This window comes from Staurois parvus, unplaced genomic scaffold (genome assembly GCF_062004578.1).
Source record: "Staurois parvus isolate SC_StPar_1 unplaced genomic scaffold, SC_StPar_1.0 ptg001302l, whole genome shotgun sequence".
Classification (NCBI taxonomy): Eukaryota; Metazoa; Chordata; class Amphibia; order Anura; family Ranidae; genus Staurois; species Staurois parvus.
This window is the reverse complement of record NW_028319098.1, coordinates 11113536-11133196: the sequence shown is the minus strand read 5'-3', so window position 1 is coordinate 11133196 and position 19661 is coordinate 11113536. Positions and strand designations below refer to the sequence as shown.

The following is a 19661-nucleotide window of genomic DNA, read 5'->3' as shown; positions in this document are numbered from 1 at the left end:
CTGCTAATCCAAGAAGTGCTAAACATAAATTTATTTCCAAGGTCAATGGATCATAAGTGTGTACAAGAACCATGGTTTTGTTAAAATTGTGAATGAGCAGGGATGCCTGCAACCATTTTTCATATTTTTTAAAATCTTTACATACAATGTACAATGTCCAATAGGTAAACTATTCTTTTTTTGGTTCGTTCACATGATGTATTGTCAGATTAATCTGAATTTCTGTATATTACAGATTGAAGTGGGTCACGATCTTGCTGAAAATCTTCCTGTGGCTTATGAAAATTCATCAATACCTCCCATGATTATTTATTTCAAGAAGTTTGACTAAGTTCTGTGTTTTACACAACATGGCAGAAAAAGCTCCGCCTGGGCTCAACCGAAAGTCTTCAAGATCGACGCTTTCTCTTCCACCAGAACCTGTGGAGATAATCAGAAGCAAAGCATGTTCCCGTAGAGTGAAAATCAATGTAGGAGGCCTAAATCATGAGGTGTTATGGAGGACTTTAGACCGCCTACCAAGGACTAGATTAGGAAAATTGAGAGACTGCAACACTCATGAAGCTCTCCTGGAAGTCTGTGATGACTATAACCTCAATGAGAATGAGTATTTTTTTGACCGCCATCCAGGAGCTTTTACTTCTATATTAAATTTCTATAGGACGGGGAAATTGCACATGATGGAGGAGATGTGTGCATTGTCATTTGGCCAGGAGCTTGATTACTGGGGGATTGATGAAATCTATTTGGAATCATGCTGTCAGGCCAGATATCACCAAAAGAAAGAACAGATGAATGAGGAGCTAAGAAGAGAAGCTGAGACCCTAAGAGAGAGGGAGGGGGAAGAGTTTGATAATACATGCTGCCCAGATAAACGGAAAAAGCTCTGGGACTTACTGGAAAAGCCAAATTCATCAGTAGCTGCAAAGGTAATATGCATTATCTAAATTAATAGTATTTTGTGATGTTTTGTCCATCCTCAGGTCGAAACATATCTACTATACTAGAAGTGGGGCATAAAGTTTTGAAAATCAACCCTTGCAGCCAGCAGCATAGCTAAAACTGTATATCAAACAACCATGCAGCGCTAATACGTACAATGATGCATGCAAATAGTTATTTGGTGCATGTAATAACTAGTAAAGTGAACACCACTTAATACTAAAATATATCTTGGAAATTAACTAAAAAGTCCAGGAATAGTAATGATGGTGAATAAAAATCTTTCAACAAGAGTGTTCTTGCGGTGCATAATATATAGAATTTCAGGAAAAAAAGGTGACACAATAAGTGACTTCTGTGACCGTATTCCTCCCACAGAAATAAGTGTAGATTGCACTAACCAGAGAGCGCAATCTTAATGCGCATTTGAGTGTTAACCAACTCCTGGTCTTCCAGCTACTGCAAACTGGAACTGGACCACAGAGTGGTCATCTAGCCTGCATCAGCTGGGCAAACATCGCCAACTCAGGGACACCAGATATCAGAGGACGTGTAGTCGTCTCGCCACCGGGGGGAGTCTAACCAATCCTGATGTGGCCACCAGATCATCCCAATAAGCCTTGAAGGAGGGGGGGCTCGGAAGTAACGAGCCAAGACAACAGAAGATTCTGATAGTGTAGTACTTTATTATCCACAGCAGAAAAATAAACAAATAGCTGAAAATCTTACTCACATGTGTAGTGAGCAGCTGGTAGCAGGGAATTCCAAAATGGCCACCGGCCGTCCACAGGGGCCATGCGGTGTGACGTCACAGGGTATAAGGCACCTTCCTAACGCGTTTCGTGCGATGGCACGTTATCAAAGGGAGTGTGCCTCCTGTAATAACTTTACTTAAATAGCGTATGCCGCGCATGCGCAGTCCCGCCGTGTCACGTCATCGCGGACGGTTCGCGCATGCGCGATGCGTGCGGACGGCGGCCATTTTACTGGAGCACATTGCAGATGATGGAAGGAAATGCAGTGTGTAGACAGGGAAAATACCAGGACATGTAAGCTGGCTCCTGGACAGGATCAATCATCCAAGGGATGAAGTAATAATATTTTAAAAGATAACCTTATTAGGTTGAAAGGACTCACGATGGGTATATCATCCCCCAGGGTATATAAAAGAAGGGGAAGATATGATATTAAATATGATATTTTGAGGCTCCTGGTATTTGCCTTTCATGCTAGCCGCTCTCTGATTGTTTATCCAGCGCTCGTATTTTTTCTGTTTTATAGCTAAAACTGTGTTTGTATGTACTCTAAATTCTTAAAGGTTATCAACTTCCGAACTTTCCATGATACGGGAATCATTGGCATATGTTGGTGTTACAGGTCTAAGCCAGCACTTCAGTGAAAGGTCTTTTGGCCTACCAGAGCAAATAACTAAATATTTATGACAACACCTTTCTGGACTGCTTTCAGAGCCACACTCAGACTTTACACAGCCCTCGAACTGAGGGAGGTAAATAACTGAATAGCCCTATATTGTGAGTCAGTTGAAGTAGTTTAATTATTTTTTTAAGAAAGTCACTATGTATGAGCAAGCATAGAAGATTGTTACCATGCTAGCTCATTCTGTAAGCACATCACTGGTAGACTATGTATTGTCTAAACACTTGCAGTAAAGTGAATGCATTGTTACTACCTTATGTAAAATTAACTAGAGTTAGCGCAGCACTTAAGTAGGATAGGTAATTGTTAAAACTTTGGTAACTGACTCAGAATCTGAGTATTTTCATTTTTTTGTAGAAGGAAATTGGGACTTGTAAAGAGAAAAAAATATCCAGCAGTAAAAGCATCTAAACAATCTCAAAAATTAAATCATGTCTATAGCCAAAATATTTTTTTTAACTTTTGGATAATGTGAGGGAGGGTTAGAACTCTCAGGTTTTACTGCTATTCTGGATTTTCTCTCACTTAGTGTTCTGAGGACCACCTATGCAAAAGGGAAACAGACATATATAACAGTTTACAGTGGTTCCAGCAAATCTATCATTACCTCCCCAGGACAGTGAGTGAGGGGGAATCTGGCTAACAGAGCCAATGACAGCAGTTAAACCTGACAGTAGTTCCAATACTTCCACACTTGATCCAAAATTAAATACAAAAATTGGCTATAGAGACACTCTAACCTTAATGCAAATGAAACCCTCTTGCTATCCTATTTAACGATACATATGCAGTGAAGTCATTGTAATCTGTTTGCTACCTCTTTCATATCATAACTCTCTAGCAGTCCCTAGATAGCAGATGTGAAAACTCTGTAAAAATCAAATTTACCTTAAAAAAATTGTATCTGCAATAATAATAATTTGGAACATTTATTCATAAAAGAACCTAAAAAAAACTCACAGACATAGAGCACAGTGCGGCCCGAACAGAAGCAACTGGGAGCTTCCAGTGTCATGACAAAGGATCCCTAGTCAGTGCACCTAGGCAGCCTCGGGATAGAAGAAAGAGACACTCTGATATTCAGATGAATCATCAATTACCAGTACCAGTGGTGATGTCACAGTGATGCAGGAACTTTGGGGAGGGATTCCCCTTTGTCAGCCTTATCATTAAAGTCTTTTTTAAACCTGTTTTTCAGATGCTATCTAGGGATTGCTAGAGAGTTATGATATAAGAGAGATAGAACAATAAAAAGCATATAATATCCCTATGCACAGGTGTTTGTAAATGAGATAGCAAGAGGAATGGCATGGGTCAAAAGAAAAACAATCCTCTCTGCGGAAAAATATGATTTATGGGTGTCTTCATGAATCTAGCAGTTATGAATGTGGAATTTTTAAAATGATAACTCTTGATAACTTTTCATACAGTCAAAAACACTGCAGCTAACTCCAAATGATCTCAAAAAAGGCACACACAATGCGTGATTTAGAATATCAGTTTATTTGCATATAGGCAGCTCATGTAGCTTCAGAAACTAAATTTGACTATACTCTAGTATAATTTAGTTTGAAATGTTTATTTTAAGAATGTTCCTCAGATTTTATATTTATTAGGGTTAAATTGGCATTTGTTTTAGACTGCAGTTACAAGAAAATTAGAAGGAGCAAAATGGAAATTTTTTCTCAAACAAATAAATTGCTAACAGTCAATGTTTTTTTGTCCAGCAAAGTCCAAACCCCAAAACTGAAGGTTAAAAGAAAAGTACTTTCAAATGATATTTGTCAAGTTATCAAATGTACGGATGAGAATTTTCATATAAATGTTCGTATGAACATTTGTTTGGAAATCTACTGGAGTATTGTCAACTTTAGACCACTTTGTTAAGAGGTTATAGTTAGCTCAATCTGCTACCATTAGAAACAATAGAAAATATTTTGTTCTTCTTTAAGACCCATCTTAATCCACCAATCCAGAGGGCTAATCTAATCACATGTATTCTAGAAGAGTCTAAATATGGGCAGGGCCCACCACTATAGTAAACCTTTGGACTGATGACTTTAAATCTCACTTGCTGTGTTTCTAATCATGGGAACACTTTTAAATGAATGGATCAGTCTTGATCTATGTTTGTAGTTTTTTGATGTTTGTTGTTGATAGACAACTGCCAAGCGACATTCTGGTTTGGTTTGCTGGATTAGTGATTTTCAATCACATATACTTGATTTTCCCTCCCTTTGTCCTATCTACCCAGCTTTAGCTATACAAGAATAATAAAGTTAAAAGGATAAGTGTACATTTGTGTTAAAAATAGAACAAAAATTGTTTCTATTCTTATCTGGTTCATTCAGTCTTTAATACCAGGAGCCATAAGATGATGATTTCCATGCAGCAAATGCCTTTAGTTTAGTTTAAGAAAATGACCATAAAAACAGCAAACAGCTGCTGAAAGAAGGCATCTTTGCAATACTGTGCTGATAAGATCCCATATGATCTCTGCCAACCAAATGCCATCACATTTTAGAAGCATGAACATGTAAAGGGATCGCAAGATGCCCTAAGAAAACATAACCTTGACCAGCCTCATATTTCGATGACAGAATAACATAAAAAGGAATTGCAATTCCCTTGGTTTGAGGTCAACTCTCAAAGAATAGGACATGGAAGGGAAATTAAAGTTCATATCTGTTTAAAGTTCATTTTGGTGTTTTAGAATCCGTGACCCAGTAATAGAGTATTCTGAGTTTTCTCTGACTTTCTCTGAATCCGTGACCCAGTAATAGAGATTTTCTAGTTTTCTCTGACTTTCACTGAATCCATGACCCAGTAATAGACTATTCTGAGTTTTCTCTGACTCTGCTGATCTAAATACATTTTCAGCTCAGTGAAGCCTTAGAAAATGTTGAAAGTATAGGGTCTGCATACCAGCCAGGCAACGTTAGACTAAACCATTACTAAAAGTACTCCTACTAAACACTTTAGAGTAGCCTTTCTCAACATTTTACCCCAGAGCAACCCCTAAAATAATTTCAGATATCAGTGAACCCTAACAAAAATCAATTAATTGGGGGTCAATAACAAGCCCCCTACAGAGGTGACTAAAATGCCAATGTTACAGACGGCTAAAAAGAAAACTGGTGTCATGTTGCTGGCTCTGAAGTGGCATTGGTCTTGCATCTATGCAGGCACCATTAGATTAGATAAGAGGTCAATCAGCCACTGCTCAAAGAACCCCTGGTAACCTCTGGAGGAACCCTAGAGTTCCATGGAACCTTGGTTGAGAATGGCTGCTGTAGAGAGTACTGTAAGCATACCCAACTTCTCAGGATAGCAGAATAATTTTTCCTTTGAAAGCTAGTCATGTGACCTAGTATTGATCATGTGATCTCTGATGTTCAGAAAGAACATTCCAGTCAATGGCTCTGCCTGAACACTTATCCTTTACTTAGATAGGGCCCATGTGAATAGTGCATTAGTCACATGACCAGGGCCGGTGCTTTTACTAGGCAAACTAGGCAGCCACGTAGGGCGCACTGCACCAAGGGGCGCCTGGGCACAGTACATGCTGTCTCTCTCTCTATGTGGGACTCTGCCACGTCATGAATGATCCTTCAGCTGATTGGAAGGGTGACAGAGGGGAGGAAGAAAGGACAGAGCAAGATGCCAGGAGTCTGGGGCCAGTGTAGCGGCTGAGCTGCGGCTCCTTCCAGTGTTCCTCTCAGACTAAGTCCCTTACTGCAAGTTGGCTGGCAGCTGCTGGTAACTGTGGAGTTCCAGCCCTTTTCTTCCCATTCATCAGCGGAGGCAGAGCTGCACCTGCGGAGGAAGGTAATGTCTTGTGTCTGTTTGAGTGTGACCCGGCCATCCATCACATGTACAATGTGTTAGTGAGTGATGACATCATCACGATCCCACAGCCTGCTCTTCTAGTGCCTGCTGCACCTGCTGATCTGTGTCAGTGTTGTGGTGGTGTGTTGTGTCGGATCTGTCATTGTGTGGGATCGTTCAGTTCAGGTGTTCTGTGTGTGTTTGGGCTGGGCTGCCTGCTGTCACAGCATTTTATCTCCCCCCATTGCCTGGGTAATTCCAGCCTGGGATCTGTCAGAGTGTGGATCCATCATCCTCCACTCACTGCAACTGTCACCCTGCCACTGCCAGCCACAGATATAGCCCATCTGTGACACTGATTTTGTCTTTAATATTGGTGCTGGTGGCATGTTATGTCACTTATTTCTGCAAATTAAAAAGAAATTTAACAGGTTCATGTTTTGTTGATGTAATATTTTCTACAGTTTTTTTTTGGGGGGGCGCAAGTAGCTGGTCTTGCCTAGGGCGCAAAATAGTCTAGCACCGCTCCCTGCACATGACTAGCACCAAAGGGAAGATCACATTTTGTGGATTCACAGAGAAAGGCAGGTATTTCAGTATACTCAATAGTGAGCATTTAAAAATGAAGAATGTAGGCACAATTTACTGAAGAGCAGCAAGTGAAGTGTAGTAATTAATTGCAAGTAATCATCTTTCATTTTCAACACTTCTGTAAATTGAAATCTGATTGGGTACTCTTTTACTGCACTTTTCAATATGCTTTGTTTTGTTAGTAATGAAAAACTCACAAAACACCACTGGCATCATATAACATCATAATATAATCTCCAAAAAACTACCTCCCAAAAAACCCACTCAATATATCAGGTGTTTAATAAATGAAAGCTGCAAGGCATTGCAGAGATCTTTATAAATGGGTAATGCTTTTTAAGGGATGAGTTCTCTGATGTTTTCTGGTCTCGTAGTCAGTAAGGTTCACTGAGCAAAAACAATACCTGCGTGTCTAAATAACTTGGTTAATTACTTAGTTGCATATTTATATGTATGGCTCTGTATAGCCATGCACACCCATGTAACTGTAGACTTAAAGTAATTCTAAAGGCATAAATTAAATTTTTTTAAAATAATAAACATGTCATCCTTATCTGCTCTGTGCATTGCACACACATAGCTGCCCCAATCCTTCTCTTCTTGGCTCCCTTGTCAGTGCTCCTAGCCCATTCCCCCTGCTGACTACCCCCACAGCAAGCCACTTGCTGTGGGGACACTCGTGCGTGCTTGCTCTTGAGCCTGCTCTATGTGTAGCACAGCTCAGCCCCGCCTTCTCTCTTCACTGGCTGTGATTGGCAGTAGTAGGAGCCAATGGTTCCCGCTGCTGCCTCTCTGTCCAATGAAGAGGAGAGAGAGCTGGATAGAAATCATATGCAGGTAATTATTTAGGGGGGCTGGGGGGGAAGCTGCATGAAAAAGTTTTTTTTTTTACTTTAATGCATAGAATGCCATTGGAACCACTTCAAACAGTGAATGTGGCTTTCACCAGACATTCACTTGCGATGAACCAATCACTCTTAATCAAAACCACATGCACCTTGAAGATTCACCTGCAGATTGGTGAATGTCAGATTGAGGTTTCATAAATTTCTTCCTAAGTGATTACTCCTGCTAACATTAACCATAATTGCTAATTATTTTGGGATTCAGTAATGACTCACGGAAGTAATATTAATACCAGTAGCTACAAACCAGAGCCTTCCAACAATTCAAAAACTGTTGCACATATAAAGTGCAAGCACATAGAGCGTTCATATACCTGCAACAGCTTCTTGTCCCAGCCAATTCTGGAATCCAAAATGTCCAAACGTCATACAAATTCCTATTAGTCCAGATGGAGGAAAGAGCCAGTGCTTTGCTTGTCAAAAATGCTTGAGATGAGAGTGCCTGCATTGTATGCCTGAAACACTTTTGTAATAACAGAACAATTCTCTCAAATGTTCACATTATTATTATTATTACTATTTTATATACATTATTGAGTTCTTGATGAGGCAAGGTACTAGTTGTACTTTGTCTCTTGTTTCTAGGTGCCCGGTGGTTGTCCTGCATGGACGTGCATTGTGGGGCTGTCTGTTAGTTTTTCAGAGAGATCCAAGCTGAACCCCAGTGTGTGCCCATATGTGGGCTGATGTATACAAATCTGTCTACATCCGCTTACATCTATGTCCATTTCGGTCCATTTTTTTAAACAGAATAAGGCTGCATGCTTTTACAGATCTGAATGGATATAAACAGATGTCATTCATTTATGTCCATTTTTAGGCTAGAAACATATTTTTTGTTTCTACGTTTGTCACCTATGGTTTACTTCTTCAACAACTAAACTGAACTGAAGTGCAAAACTGACATAAACTGAACTGAAGACAGATGTGCAAACTGATGTAAACTGATGTTTTTTCTTAGTGAAAATAGTAATTGAACTGATGATGCCTGTGTGAAAGGACCCTTATTCACTAGTTGCCATAGTATATAGGGTGCCCCCCTTTGGCTCATAGTTGCCTGACACTGCAGCAAGCAAGGAGACAGCTGGTTTAATCACAAGCACCTGTCTCCAGCTCTTAGCAGTTTCCAGAGGAGAGCACAATTCACCTTCCTCTGCATTCATCTTGCCAATGTTTGCCTCAGGCAAGTGCTGGGAGCCAGAGGCAGGAGCTTGCTATCAAATCACCTGTCTCCTTCCTATCTGTGGTATTGGGCGACTGTGCGCTTAGGGTGGGTGCCCTGTCCGACATCACAACTGGTGTTACAAGGCACCTAGGAAGACTGGACAAAGTACATGTAGTACTTTGTCCCATCGGGACTTTATAATGTAAAAACAAAAATGTGATAATTCTTCTTTATAGTAATGATAAAGTGAGAGTGGTACCAAACCAGGGGTGGACTGACAGCTCATGGGGCCCCCGGGCAATAGGGGATCATGGGGCCCCTGTGTCCTTGCCCAAACTCAAAAAAGCCTATGAAAAAGGTACCAGGGGCATCTCACGAGGCCCCCTACTGACCCCGGGCCCACGGGCAGTGCCTGAGTTTCCAAATGGTCAGTCTGCCCCTGTACCAAACATAACACTTTTTAAGGTATTGCTTCTTGATTTGCTGCCTCCCCCTGAGAAGGAAAGCAATACTGATGTCCTAAATTATATATGTATGGGAGAAAAATCTTTTGAAAGGTGTATATCTATATTAAATGCCAACCTTAAAGCCCAATTCCAGGCTCATCCTTCGGGCTCCCAGTTGTATCCCCACAATGAATTTTTTTGCCTTTTTTATGCTAACCTTTTTTCAAAAATCTTCTGTCTGGTCATGATGTCAGCCCCGCTCTCTGCATCAATGTATGTGACTGAACGTTGCTAATGTGATATCCTCCCAGGAGGCGGGTCTATGACACTCTACCCACATGCTGGACGTTCTTCAGTCTGGAACAGGGGCAGACTGACAACTCATGGGGCCCCTGTGTCCTCACCCACACTCAAACCACACCCAAAAAAGCCTATGAAAAGGTACAAGGGGCATCTCATGGGGCCCCCTACTGACCCTGGGCCTTCTGGCAGTGCCCGAGTGCCCAAATGGTCAGTCCGTCCCTGGTCTGGAAGCTGCTTTTTTATTTTTACACCTCCTCCAGGGAGCTCCAAAGTCTAGAGTGCTCCTGTATGCAAATAGTGACTTCCATTTATGATGTTGTGCACACAACCTGCAGTCCTCATGATTGTTTGTTGATGTGTTGGGTGGCTTCCTTGAGTGATAGTGAGGTACAAAGGTGGGAAAGAGAAGAGCCAGGTGCAGCTTAAAGCTGAGCCCCACCCAAAAGGAGAAGTTCCGCTTTAAGCCTTTGTCCCCCGCTCCCCATTAAGGATTGGCACCTTTGGGGAGTGGGGGGGAGTAGATACCCAAATTTGACAGGTACCCACTTCTGCTATGATTTCCTAGGCGATCAGAAGCGGAAGTTGTCCTCCCTCCCATAGTCTTTTAGACACGTGACAAGTCCCAGAAGATTACAGGGCCATTCACAAAGCGCAGCGCTTCTCGCGCATGCGCAGTGGGCAACCGGCTGTGAAGCCGCAAGCTGTCACAGCCGGGTATCCACACTAAAGATGCCAGCGCCAGGGAGAGAGGACGGCCAGTGAAACCAGCGGTGGTGAGGACACCATTGCACAGTGGGTAATGGCTGTATTTTAAAAGTCAGCAGCTACAGGTTTTGTAGCTGCTGACTTTTTATTTTTCAGGTGGAACTCCGCTTTAAGGAGCTGATTTGCTATATGCATACTGGATCAACCCTCGTCTTCAGGGCTTCCAGGTTCTCCGATATATGAACATATGTATAGACATATTTATGTGCCTTGATGTCAAGTCTTTCTGCAGCCTTTCAAGTTCACTTTATGGTCTGATTTTAAAATTAGGAGAGATGAATTGAGCTTACTTCATGTATTCACTGTACAACCAATGCATAACTAACTGCAGTAATTGACTTGCTTTCACACTCTCAGCATAGCTTGTTAGTCATTTCAAAAATATACGGCTTTGACGTACTGGTCTGCTATGTTGTAAATAACCAGGTCTGTACTGAGCCTGTCTTTTATCAGCTTGTTGGATCACTGATGGGTTTGTGTCAGCCAAGTGCCAAATAAAGCTTATTTTCTTGATGAATTTCCTTCCATATCTGATTTTCAGCACCTACTTTATTTGTCTAATGGGAATATTCTTTTGCAAGCTTTTCAGAAATGTACTTTGCCCAGAGCTGTGTAAATAAATATTTATATTATTGTCAGCTGCGCTAAGAGAGTCTGGCTGTTCTGGAGACATTGAGCTCTTACATTCAACAGTACAATCTGTAAGTTGTTTTCAGAAGTACAACCTACGAATGTATTCTTTATTTCTAAACTGGTTTGAAAGCCATTAGAGAGCGCATTTCAATATGATCACATAAACAATATCTGTAATAATATCTAATAATTTTAGCTTAATGGTAAAGTTTAGTACATTTTCAGTAAGAACACATTTGAATCTATTATTGCAGTGTTTTTCATAAGTTAACTTTTGATGTCACGTTCACATTTTGTATATGCTGGGTCTTCCATATTTTCCTTATTGTAGTAAATGTAGATATTTGTAGATTTGCCACTGGATGGAGCTCTCAGTGTTATCAATTTACTTCTTACCCAACAATTGCTGAGATAAAATATTAGATAAATAATAAATGCATTGCTTTCAGTGGGTTGACTGACTCATAGGGGGCTTATTCATCAATGTGGGCAGCACAATGGCTAAATGGTGGGCACTTCCACCTGGCTGCACTAGGGTCATCGGTTAGAATGCCAACCATGGCACCACCTGTCTGGAGTTTGCATATTCTCCCTGTGCCTGTGTTTCCTCCCACTCTCCAAAGATATGCTGGTAGGTTAATTGAACCCTGTCTAAATTGGCCCTAGTATGTGTATGTATGAATGTGAGTTAGGGACCTTAGATTGTAAGCTCCTTGAGAGTTAGGGACTGATGTGAATGTACAATATATATATGTAAAGTGCTGCGAAAATTGAATTGTGCTATATAAGTACCTGTAATAAATAAATGTTTTCAACCAGAATTCACACATTTTTCACAATTCAATTAAAATAGCACAACTGCTGTGTAATATTGTGAAGCAAAAAGTAGAGCCTTTGTATGCAGTGAGCATATATACCCAGACTCTTGTATTTTGCCCAAACAAGAAATTCAGAATATTAACACATTATGATAATTCTACATCAAGCTGATCTATTTGACATGTATATTTATAATTAAAAAATGAATAGATTGTGCGTTTTCTTTCATATAATTACCACTAGAATCAGTAGTGTTTGTTTAATACATATCTTGCATTCTTTGAGGAGAAGTGTATTCTGGAGCTGCTAAATTTGACGCAGTCTTGTAAGTATTAGAATATGCAGTATTCATTGTGAATGCAGTCTTGTAAGAAGACTGTGGTCTTGTAAGAATTAGCATATGTAGTATTCATTGTGACCAAGGCTTGGGAGGAGCGAAATAGCTAACATCACACATAGGTTGACCATTAGACTAGGAAATCTGGGTGTACCATCACATCAGCACTGAAACGCTATACTTCGGTCCAAAGCATAGGTATCTTTTTTTACACATTAATTTCAACTAATTAACAAATTGGGGGAGCAATGTAGATGATACTGCCTGAATGTCATCATGTGAGAAGTGTTGAATACTAATTGCCATTTTGTCATTCCCTTTCATTACGTTAGAAAAAACTTTCAACATAAGGCAAACCATCAAAGTAAAATGTTAAAGTATCTCCAAACCATAATAGCTGGATGATTTTTAGTTTTCTAAGCACTGTGTAGCTTAAGCAATTTACATTTTTCTCTATTTTTTTTTTTACATATTGTTTTCACCCTTTTTTCATATTTTCTTGTATCTCAGTGCTGCTGATTCCCTCTGGCATATTTAATCACTTCCTTTCTGGGCTCAATCCAGGGTCAGCAGACAGCTCCAGAGACAGCTGTCCCCACATAACAGGAAGTTCCTGAATAAACCGCTGCATGGCAGGGTCACCAGGCATTCTCTTAATGAAAGTTGTATATTAAAAAGACTGAAACAATTACTGACATGATGTTCACATATTAAGGCTTCTATGTGATTTTGGTGGTTTGGTTTAGATGTACTTTAAGTGTTAAAGTGTTGTTAATAGGCCATTATCACTCTGCAAGTGTGAGCATCTCAGCTCAAGGTGTGTTTTCTCACATATGGTGTCTCCTGCAGTTAACATGTTTTACTGGTTAATAGTGTAACATACTAACTGGCACAGCCACACAGTAAGAAATTGTTTTGTAACAAAGGGGGGTTTTCCTTTTTCTGAATGTCACGGTTATGTTACCCATATACACATTATAGTTCTTAGCAGAGTTCTTATTTAGCTGTTATGGGAAGATGCGGAATGAAGTGTACCGCAAATAGACTTTGAACTTTCAACCTGCAGAATCATTTAGAACAGGGGTGTCCAACATTTTGACTTTCCTGGACCACATTGGAAGAAGAGGAATTGTCTTGGGTTGCACATAAAACACACTAAAGGCTCATGTACACTGCAGCTGATAATCTCACGTTTAGGAGCTGTTCAGCGTTTTTTTCAGCAGCCCCTGAACTCACCCTAATGTTTTCCTATGTGTCCATGTACACATCTTCATTTACAGTCATTTACAGGCATTTGAGTTTACAGTTTTTTTGAACGCAGAAAACTTGTGTTCAGCAGTCGATTTTATCAGCGTTTCAAACGCAAATCGCGTGTATATGCGTTTGCCTTTGAAAATTTTTTTTAATTCTTCCACTTCCTGATGCTGTCCAGAGGCTTTTTTCATCATGAAAAATGCATGCAAAGCATTTTCAAGGTACTCAGATGGACAGAAAACTGACACAGGATGTTCCTACCAAGCTTGTCACACTTTGTAATGACCGATTCACACCTCAGACCTCTCCCACCCTTGGAAACAAAAGATATGTTAATGACCATTCACACCTCAGCTTCACTCATGAAGACCCCCTGCCAGGTGGCCTTAATGACTCACTCCACCAGACACCTTTCCCACCCTTGGAAACAAAATAAATGTTAATGAGCAACTCATGCCTAAGCTAATCTCAACACCTGCTGCTTCTACTCTCTGTATTTCTCTGACACAGCCTGAAATAGTTAATAATTTACCACTTTTCAGTGCATTCTGGGCATTTGGGAGGTTCTCCTGTGCTTATCTTTAAAAAATGCTTCTAAATGCAAACGCACATAAACGCGCACAAATGTGGCTAAACAGACATTTTTTAACCTACATTTTCCAGCAGTTTCCATCGTTCAGAAGTGTCCAATGTACATGGGGCCTAACAATAAGGTTAGCTGATGAGCAGAAAAAGTTGGGCAGATCACAAGTTAACAGTCACTGATATAGCTAATGTAGGTAGAGAAGAGAGACAGCAGCGCCACTCTAAGTGTAGACAGTTAAAATCAGGCAGATTTGATGGTAAAATTGCACTCACATGGATAGGTAACAGGTAAGCATGTCAAGTGATGGAGGTCCAGTGGGAGCATAAGGTCCTTTGGCCACGCTCTGGGTGAATTCCCGCCGCTCCGTGGTGTCCAGGGATAGGGGAGTAGCAGAGGGGCACAGGGGGGCTCGCAGGGATGAAGTCACCAGTACAAACAGCTAATGTACCTATCTGAGTAATAAAACTTCATTTTTTTCTAAGTTTTATCATAAAAGTAAAAGAGGGCAACATAAAACTAGAGGGATATTTTACACTGTTTTTGATAAACTGACGCATCAGTATCTGGTTCAAAGGATGTAGTAGCAATTCTCAATTAATTCTCAAGGTGCCCTTCATGTGCTTTATCCTTGAAAATAACTCTCACAAATATAGGTGCTGCCAAAAACTGATGACATGAATAAGGCCTGATTGCAACGAGTGGCATATCTTTCTTTGGGAAGATAAAACGTATGAAAGTCCAGTAAAGAGACACTGTTAAATTTTTCTTTGGAAGCATGTGTTCACTAAGTGTAAACACATTTTTACAAAAAATTCCAGAAAGACAATCAACATTTTTCAGTAAGTTTATGATTTTGTGTTGGGCCGCATTCATAGCCATCTTGAGCCACAGTTTGGACACTGATTTAGAACCTATTCACACTAATAAGACACAAACTACAGGCCAACACTGGTTTTCCCTGGGAACTAACTGGCACTCATGAACAAAAGGATTTCATAGCTGCATGGCAGAGATTATTTATTTATTGTACTACTGAATTGTTTTTTAATGTTGTTGTTTTCCCAACATTTCCTAGCCCTCTATGAAGAGGAAGTGGCAAATGTATATTCCTCAGGGGAAGGTGATTGTTACATAAAGGGTGTGGCTTCATGTGATAGGTGGTAAGTTATGAGCAAGGGATGTGTAGACCAGTGTAGAATAGAGTGTGTGTTCTATTTTGTATATTACACTGTAAGGAGGTGTACATATAGTGGCAGGTAGACATATCTTCTGAATTCTAGGCATTCATAAAGCAACATCCAAGGGCAAACTTGTTGAACTGTTATTTTTACTTTGAATTCTTGTTCTCTTGCTTACATAGACGATTTAATTAGGTGAATGCAGACCTTTATAATGCTGGGCTGATTAAATTAAAGCATTCTTAACAAAGTATATTTTGTTAGGCCAAGTCTTTTATTAGTTCTGCAGTGTTAGCCTACAACTAAAAATCCACTTTATTCACATCTTACTGTGTTTAATCTGTAGCTTGATTTTAATATAAGCAACAGAATTGTGCTTTGTAAGCTAGTTTTCTTTTATGCATAAATAGGCATACTTTTGCATGCTAATCATTACTTCTATCAGAAGGTGTTCTGAGTCAGATCCCATATAAAGTTCCTGATACAGGCGGTAGCAAAAAAGATACTAAATTATATTGAAATTGGAACAAAAATATAATAGATTTCAGCATACCGCCCCTTGGATGTGGTGGCTGTATTAGTTTATATTAATATACATGTAGATCCTGTTAGAAATCCAGTATCCAGTATCGAGGAGAGGGGAGGCGTTTGAAGTCCAAACCAAGAGAGCAGTATGAAATGACAATACTGTTCCTCCATAGATACAGTACATTGAATGAGTGTTGTCACCCTAGGACAGCAAGTAAGCTACTTGGCAGAATCACAAGACAAAAATGAAGGAAAAAAGGAAACTGATACAGCTGCCACATCTAAGGACTGGTAAGCTGTGATATATTAAATCAGAACTTAACCTTCCTATTCTTTACAGCCAAGGAAGCTGCCATCTTAGCCTAGGATTGATCTGCAGATGCCATGGTGATGTACGTGATCAGTTATGACACCAGCAATTTGATGGCTTGACAGTTCAGTTGAGAGCAAAAGTAACTGTGACAGTTATCATTCACAACTGTTTTGGGAAACAGTTAAATCAATAAGTTTAGTTCCACTTTACATTTTTATTTTAGTGTTTACACTTTTAGTTATTTATGCATTACATCTGAGTACTCCATTTGTTACCCCCCTTTTCTGCAGTCCCCCTATCTCTTTAGTACTGTCTGTTACTATGCATGTCTCCCTGTTTACACTTTTCATTGCATAAAGCTGAAAAGACTGGAATAAGTAGATCCTCCACAGCACTGCTGTACAGGTACATTTCTCATGCGTCCCCTGAGATCCATGTCAGAACTGAGCATACTGCAGTGAAGCTTTCCTATGCCAAGTGCAGAGGATGCATAGAGTGTCACATCACTGCATTGAGCTCTGAACTGGAGAAACTGCTTATTCTGCTTGGTCTGCTCTGAAGTGACACATCAGGTTGATAAATTGACACCAGAAGTAGCATCATTGAGACTTCTCAAAATTATTTTGGTGGCCTTCTACAAACCCTACAAGCCCAGTCACAGTTGTGGCTAGTATTAGCTCAGTCCCTCCTCCATTGACAGTATGTACAGAAGCAGAATTAAAGTTGTCCTGCAGAATACATCTCCAAAGGAGTGAATGGGACTTGTTCATACTAACAAGAGGAGCAATTTGGAAAGTTTTTGAAATAAAGGCTATGCAATACCGGCAGGACCACACAAGGAGGATTCTTAGTACTTTTTAGTTTTAGATAGTATAGGAAAGGGAAAAAATCCCTGTTGTTACATTTGGATGCTCATTTGGGGATATTCCCCTTTCTGTTAACAAAGTGAAGCAAAATCCTTCCTTAGGCCTGGTTCATACATGCAGTGGTTCTAAGCACTGGGGATCAATCATTGCGATACCATGCCGTAACTATGCCCCAAGCAGTTGGCACACAATTACAGTGTGATCCTGTTGGCTTTGGCGGGTGCTTTTGGCAAATGGCATCTCCTGTCAGACAGTATATTTTGAATTAAAGTGTATGTAAACCCTCACCTTGTTAAACAATCCATTCAATTTGAAATAGAAATAAAAGGCAACACATTTATGTATAGATACAGTCATGGCCGAAATTGTTGGCACCCTTGATATTTTTCCTGAAAATCAAGTATTTCACACAAAAAAGGTATTGCATTAACACATGTTTTGCTATACACATGTTTATTCCCTTTGTATGTATTGGAACAAATATAAAACAGAGGCAGAAAAGCAAATATGACATAATGTCACACAAAACCCCAAAAATGGGCTGGACAAAAGTATTGGCACCCTTAACTTAATATTTGGTTGCACACCCTTTGGAAAACATAACTGAAATCAGTCGCTTCCTATAACCATCAATAAGCTTCTGACACCTCTCACCCGGAATTTTGGACCACTCTTCCTTTGCAAACAGCTCCAGGTCTCTCTTATTGGAAGGACACCTTTTCCCAACAGCAATTTTAAGATCTCTCCACAGGTGTTCAATGGGATTTAGATCTGGGCTCATTGCTGGCCACTTCAGAACTCTCCAGCGCTTCTTTGCCATCCATTTCTGAGTGCTTTTTGACGTATGTTTGGGGTCATTGTCCTGCTGGAAGACCCAGGATCTTGGACGCAAACCCAGCTTTCTGACACTGGGCCCTACAGTGCGACCCAAAATCCTTTGGTAATCCTCAGATTTCATGATGCCTTGCACACAGTCAAGGCACCCAGTGCCAGAGGCAGCAAAACAACCCCAAAACATCATTGAACCTCCACCATATTTTACCGTAGGTACTGTGTTTTGTTCTTTGTAGGCCTCATTCCGTTTTCGGTAAACAGTAGAATGATGTGCTTTACCGAAAAGCTCTATCTTGGTCTCATCTGTCCACAAGACGTTTTCCCAGAAGGCTTTTGGCTTACTCAAGTACATTTTGGCAAACTGTAGTCTTGCTTTTTTATGTCTCTGTGTCAGCAGTGGGGTCCTCCTGGGTCTCCTGCCATAGCGTTTCATTTCATTTAAATGTCGACGGATAGTTCGCGCTGACACTGATGCTCCCTGAGCCTGCAGGACAGCTTGAATGTCTTTGGAACATGTTTGGGGCTGCTTATCCACCATCCGGACTATTCTGCGTTGCAATCTTTCATCAATTTTCCTCATCCGTCCACGACCAGGGAGATTAGCTACAGTGCCATGGGTTGCAAACTTCTTGATAATGTTGCGCACTGTGGACAAAGGCAAATCTAGTTCTCTGGAGATGGACTTGTAACCTTGAGATTGTTGATATTTTGCCACAATTTTGGTTCTCAGGTCCTCAGACAGTTCTCGTCTCCTCTTTCTGTTGTCCATGCTTAGTGTGGCACAGACAGACACACAATGCAAAGGTTAAGTGAACGTCTCTCCTTTTTATCTGCTTTCAGGTGTGATTTCTATATTGCCCACACCTGTTACTTGCCCCAGGTGAGTTTACAGGAGCATCACATGCTTGTAACATTCTTATTTATCCGCAGTTGTGAAAGGGTGCCAATACTTTTGTCCAGCCCATTTTTGGAGGTTTGTGTGACATTATGTCGAATTTGCTTTCTTTCCTCCCTTTTTTTGTTTTGTCCCAATACACACAAAGGGAATAAACATGTGTATAGCAAAACATGTGTTAATGCAATACGTTTCGTGAGAAATACATGATTTCCTGGAGAAATATCAAGGGTGCCAACAATTTCGGCCATGACTGTATAAAAATATATAAATACCAGTGATCACATACCCTCTATTCTCAGCTGCTTAAGGAGCTCAGAGAGCTGGGGGGGGGGGGGAGCAGCAGCACACTGGTCTTCCAAGTGCATGGTTGTGTTGGGGGATGGGGGAGAGGAGGCATGTGAACACAAGTCTGATCATTGGAGAAGAGCAGAGTTTTCAGCACAGCTAGAGAATTGATAACATTGTGCTCTCATGCCTTATGTGCAAAGCAGAGGGACTGTCAGGAACATAAGGAATTTTGGGTTGACATATTCATTACATTTGCTGCACAGTGACGCATCGTGGCCATGGCAATGTGGATAGACCTGAGAGATGTCATGTTATTTTGTACATGAGCAGTCAGGGGGTGAAAACAACCCAGATGTCACCCACATGAACTCAGCTTTACCTATCATAGGAATGTGTCTCCAGTGCAAAATTTCACCTCTTCCCATTCAAGTGAAAACTGCAACATATTCGATTTTGCAACACGTCACCAAGCCCTAATGAGAACCAGTTATGAAGGTCTGTATAGTGTGTTACTCATTCTATACAGAAGCAAGGCACTAGCTGAGAAATGCTTTGTTCGCCTATAGGTCCAAAATGTTATCTAAAAATCCAGCCTCAAAATGATGGCAGATCTGTTCATTTGACAGCTGCAATATTATGGTTCATTTTATTATTTCTCGAAGGCCGATGTTTTCAACAGAAGAGCACATTGTGTGTTTAATGTAGGACACAAGAAAACACTATCCAGATTGCAAATGTTCTCACC

The 19661-nt window shown here is 40.5% G+C and overlaps 1 protein-coding gene across 1 annotated transcript in view; it reads left to right on the top strand.

Moving 5' to 3' along the window:
* Positions 1 to 19661, top strand: part of KCNB2 (potassium voltage-gated channel subfamily B member 2) — a 317344-nt gene that overhangs the window by 32487 nt on the left and 265196 nt on the right. Inside the window, exon 2 of the mRNA XM_089661042.1 lies at positions 236 to 929. Within this exon, the coding sequence (XP_089517168.1) occupies positions 351 to 929 (579 nt within the window). The 5' untranslated portion in view covers positions 236 to 350. The remainder of the gene's footprint in view (positions 1 to 235; positions 930 to 19661) is intronic.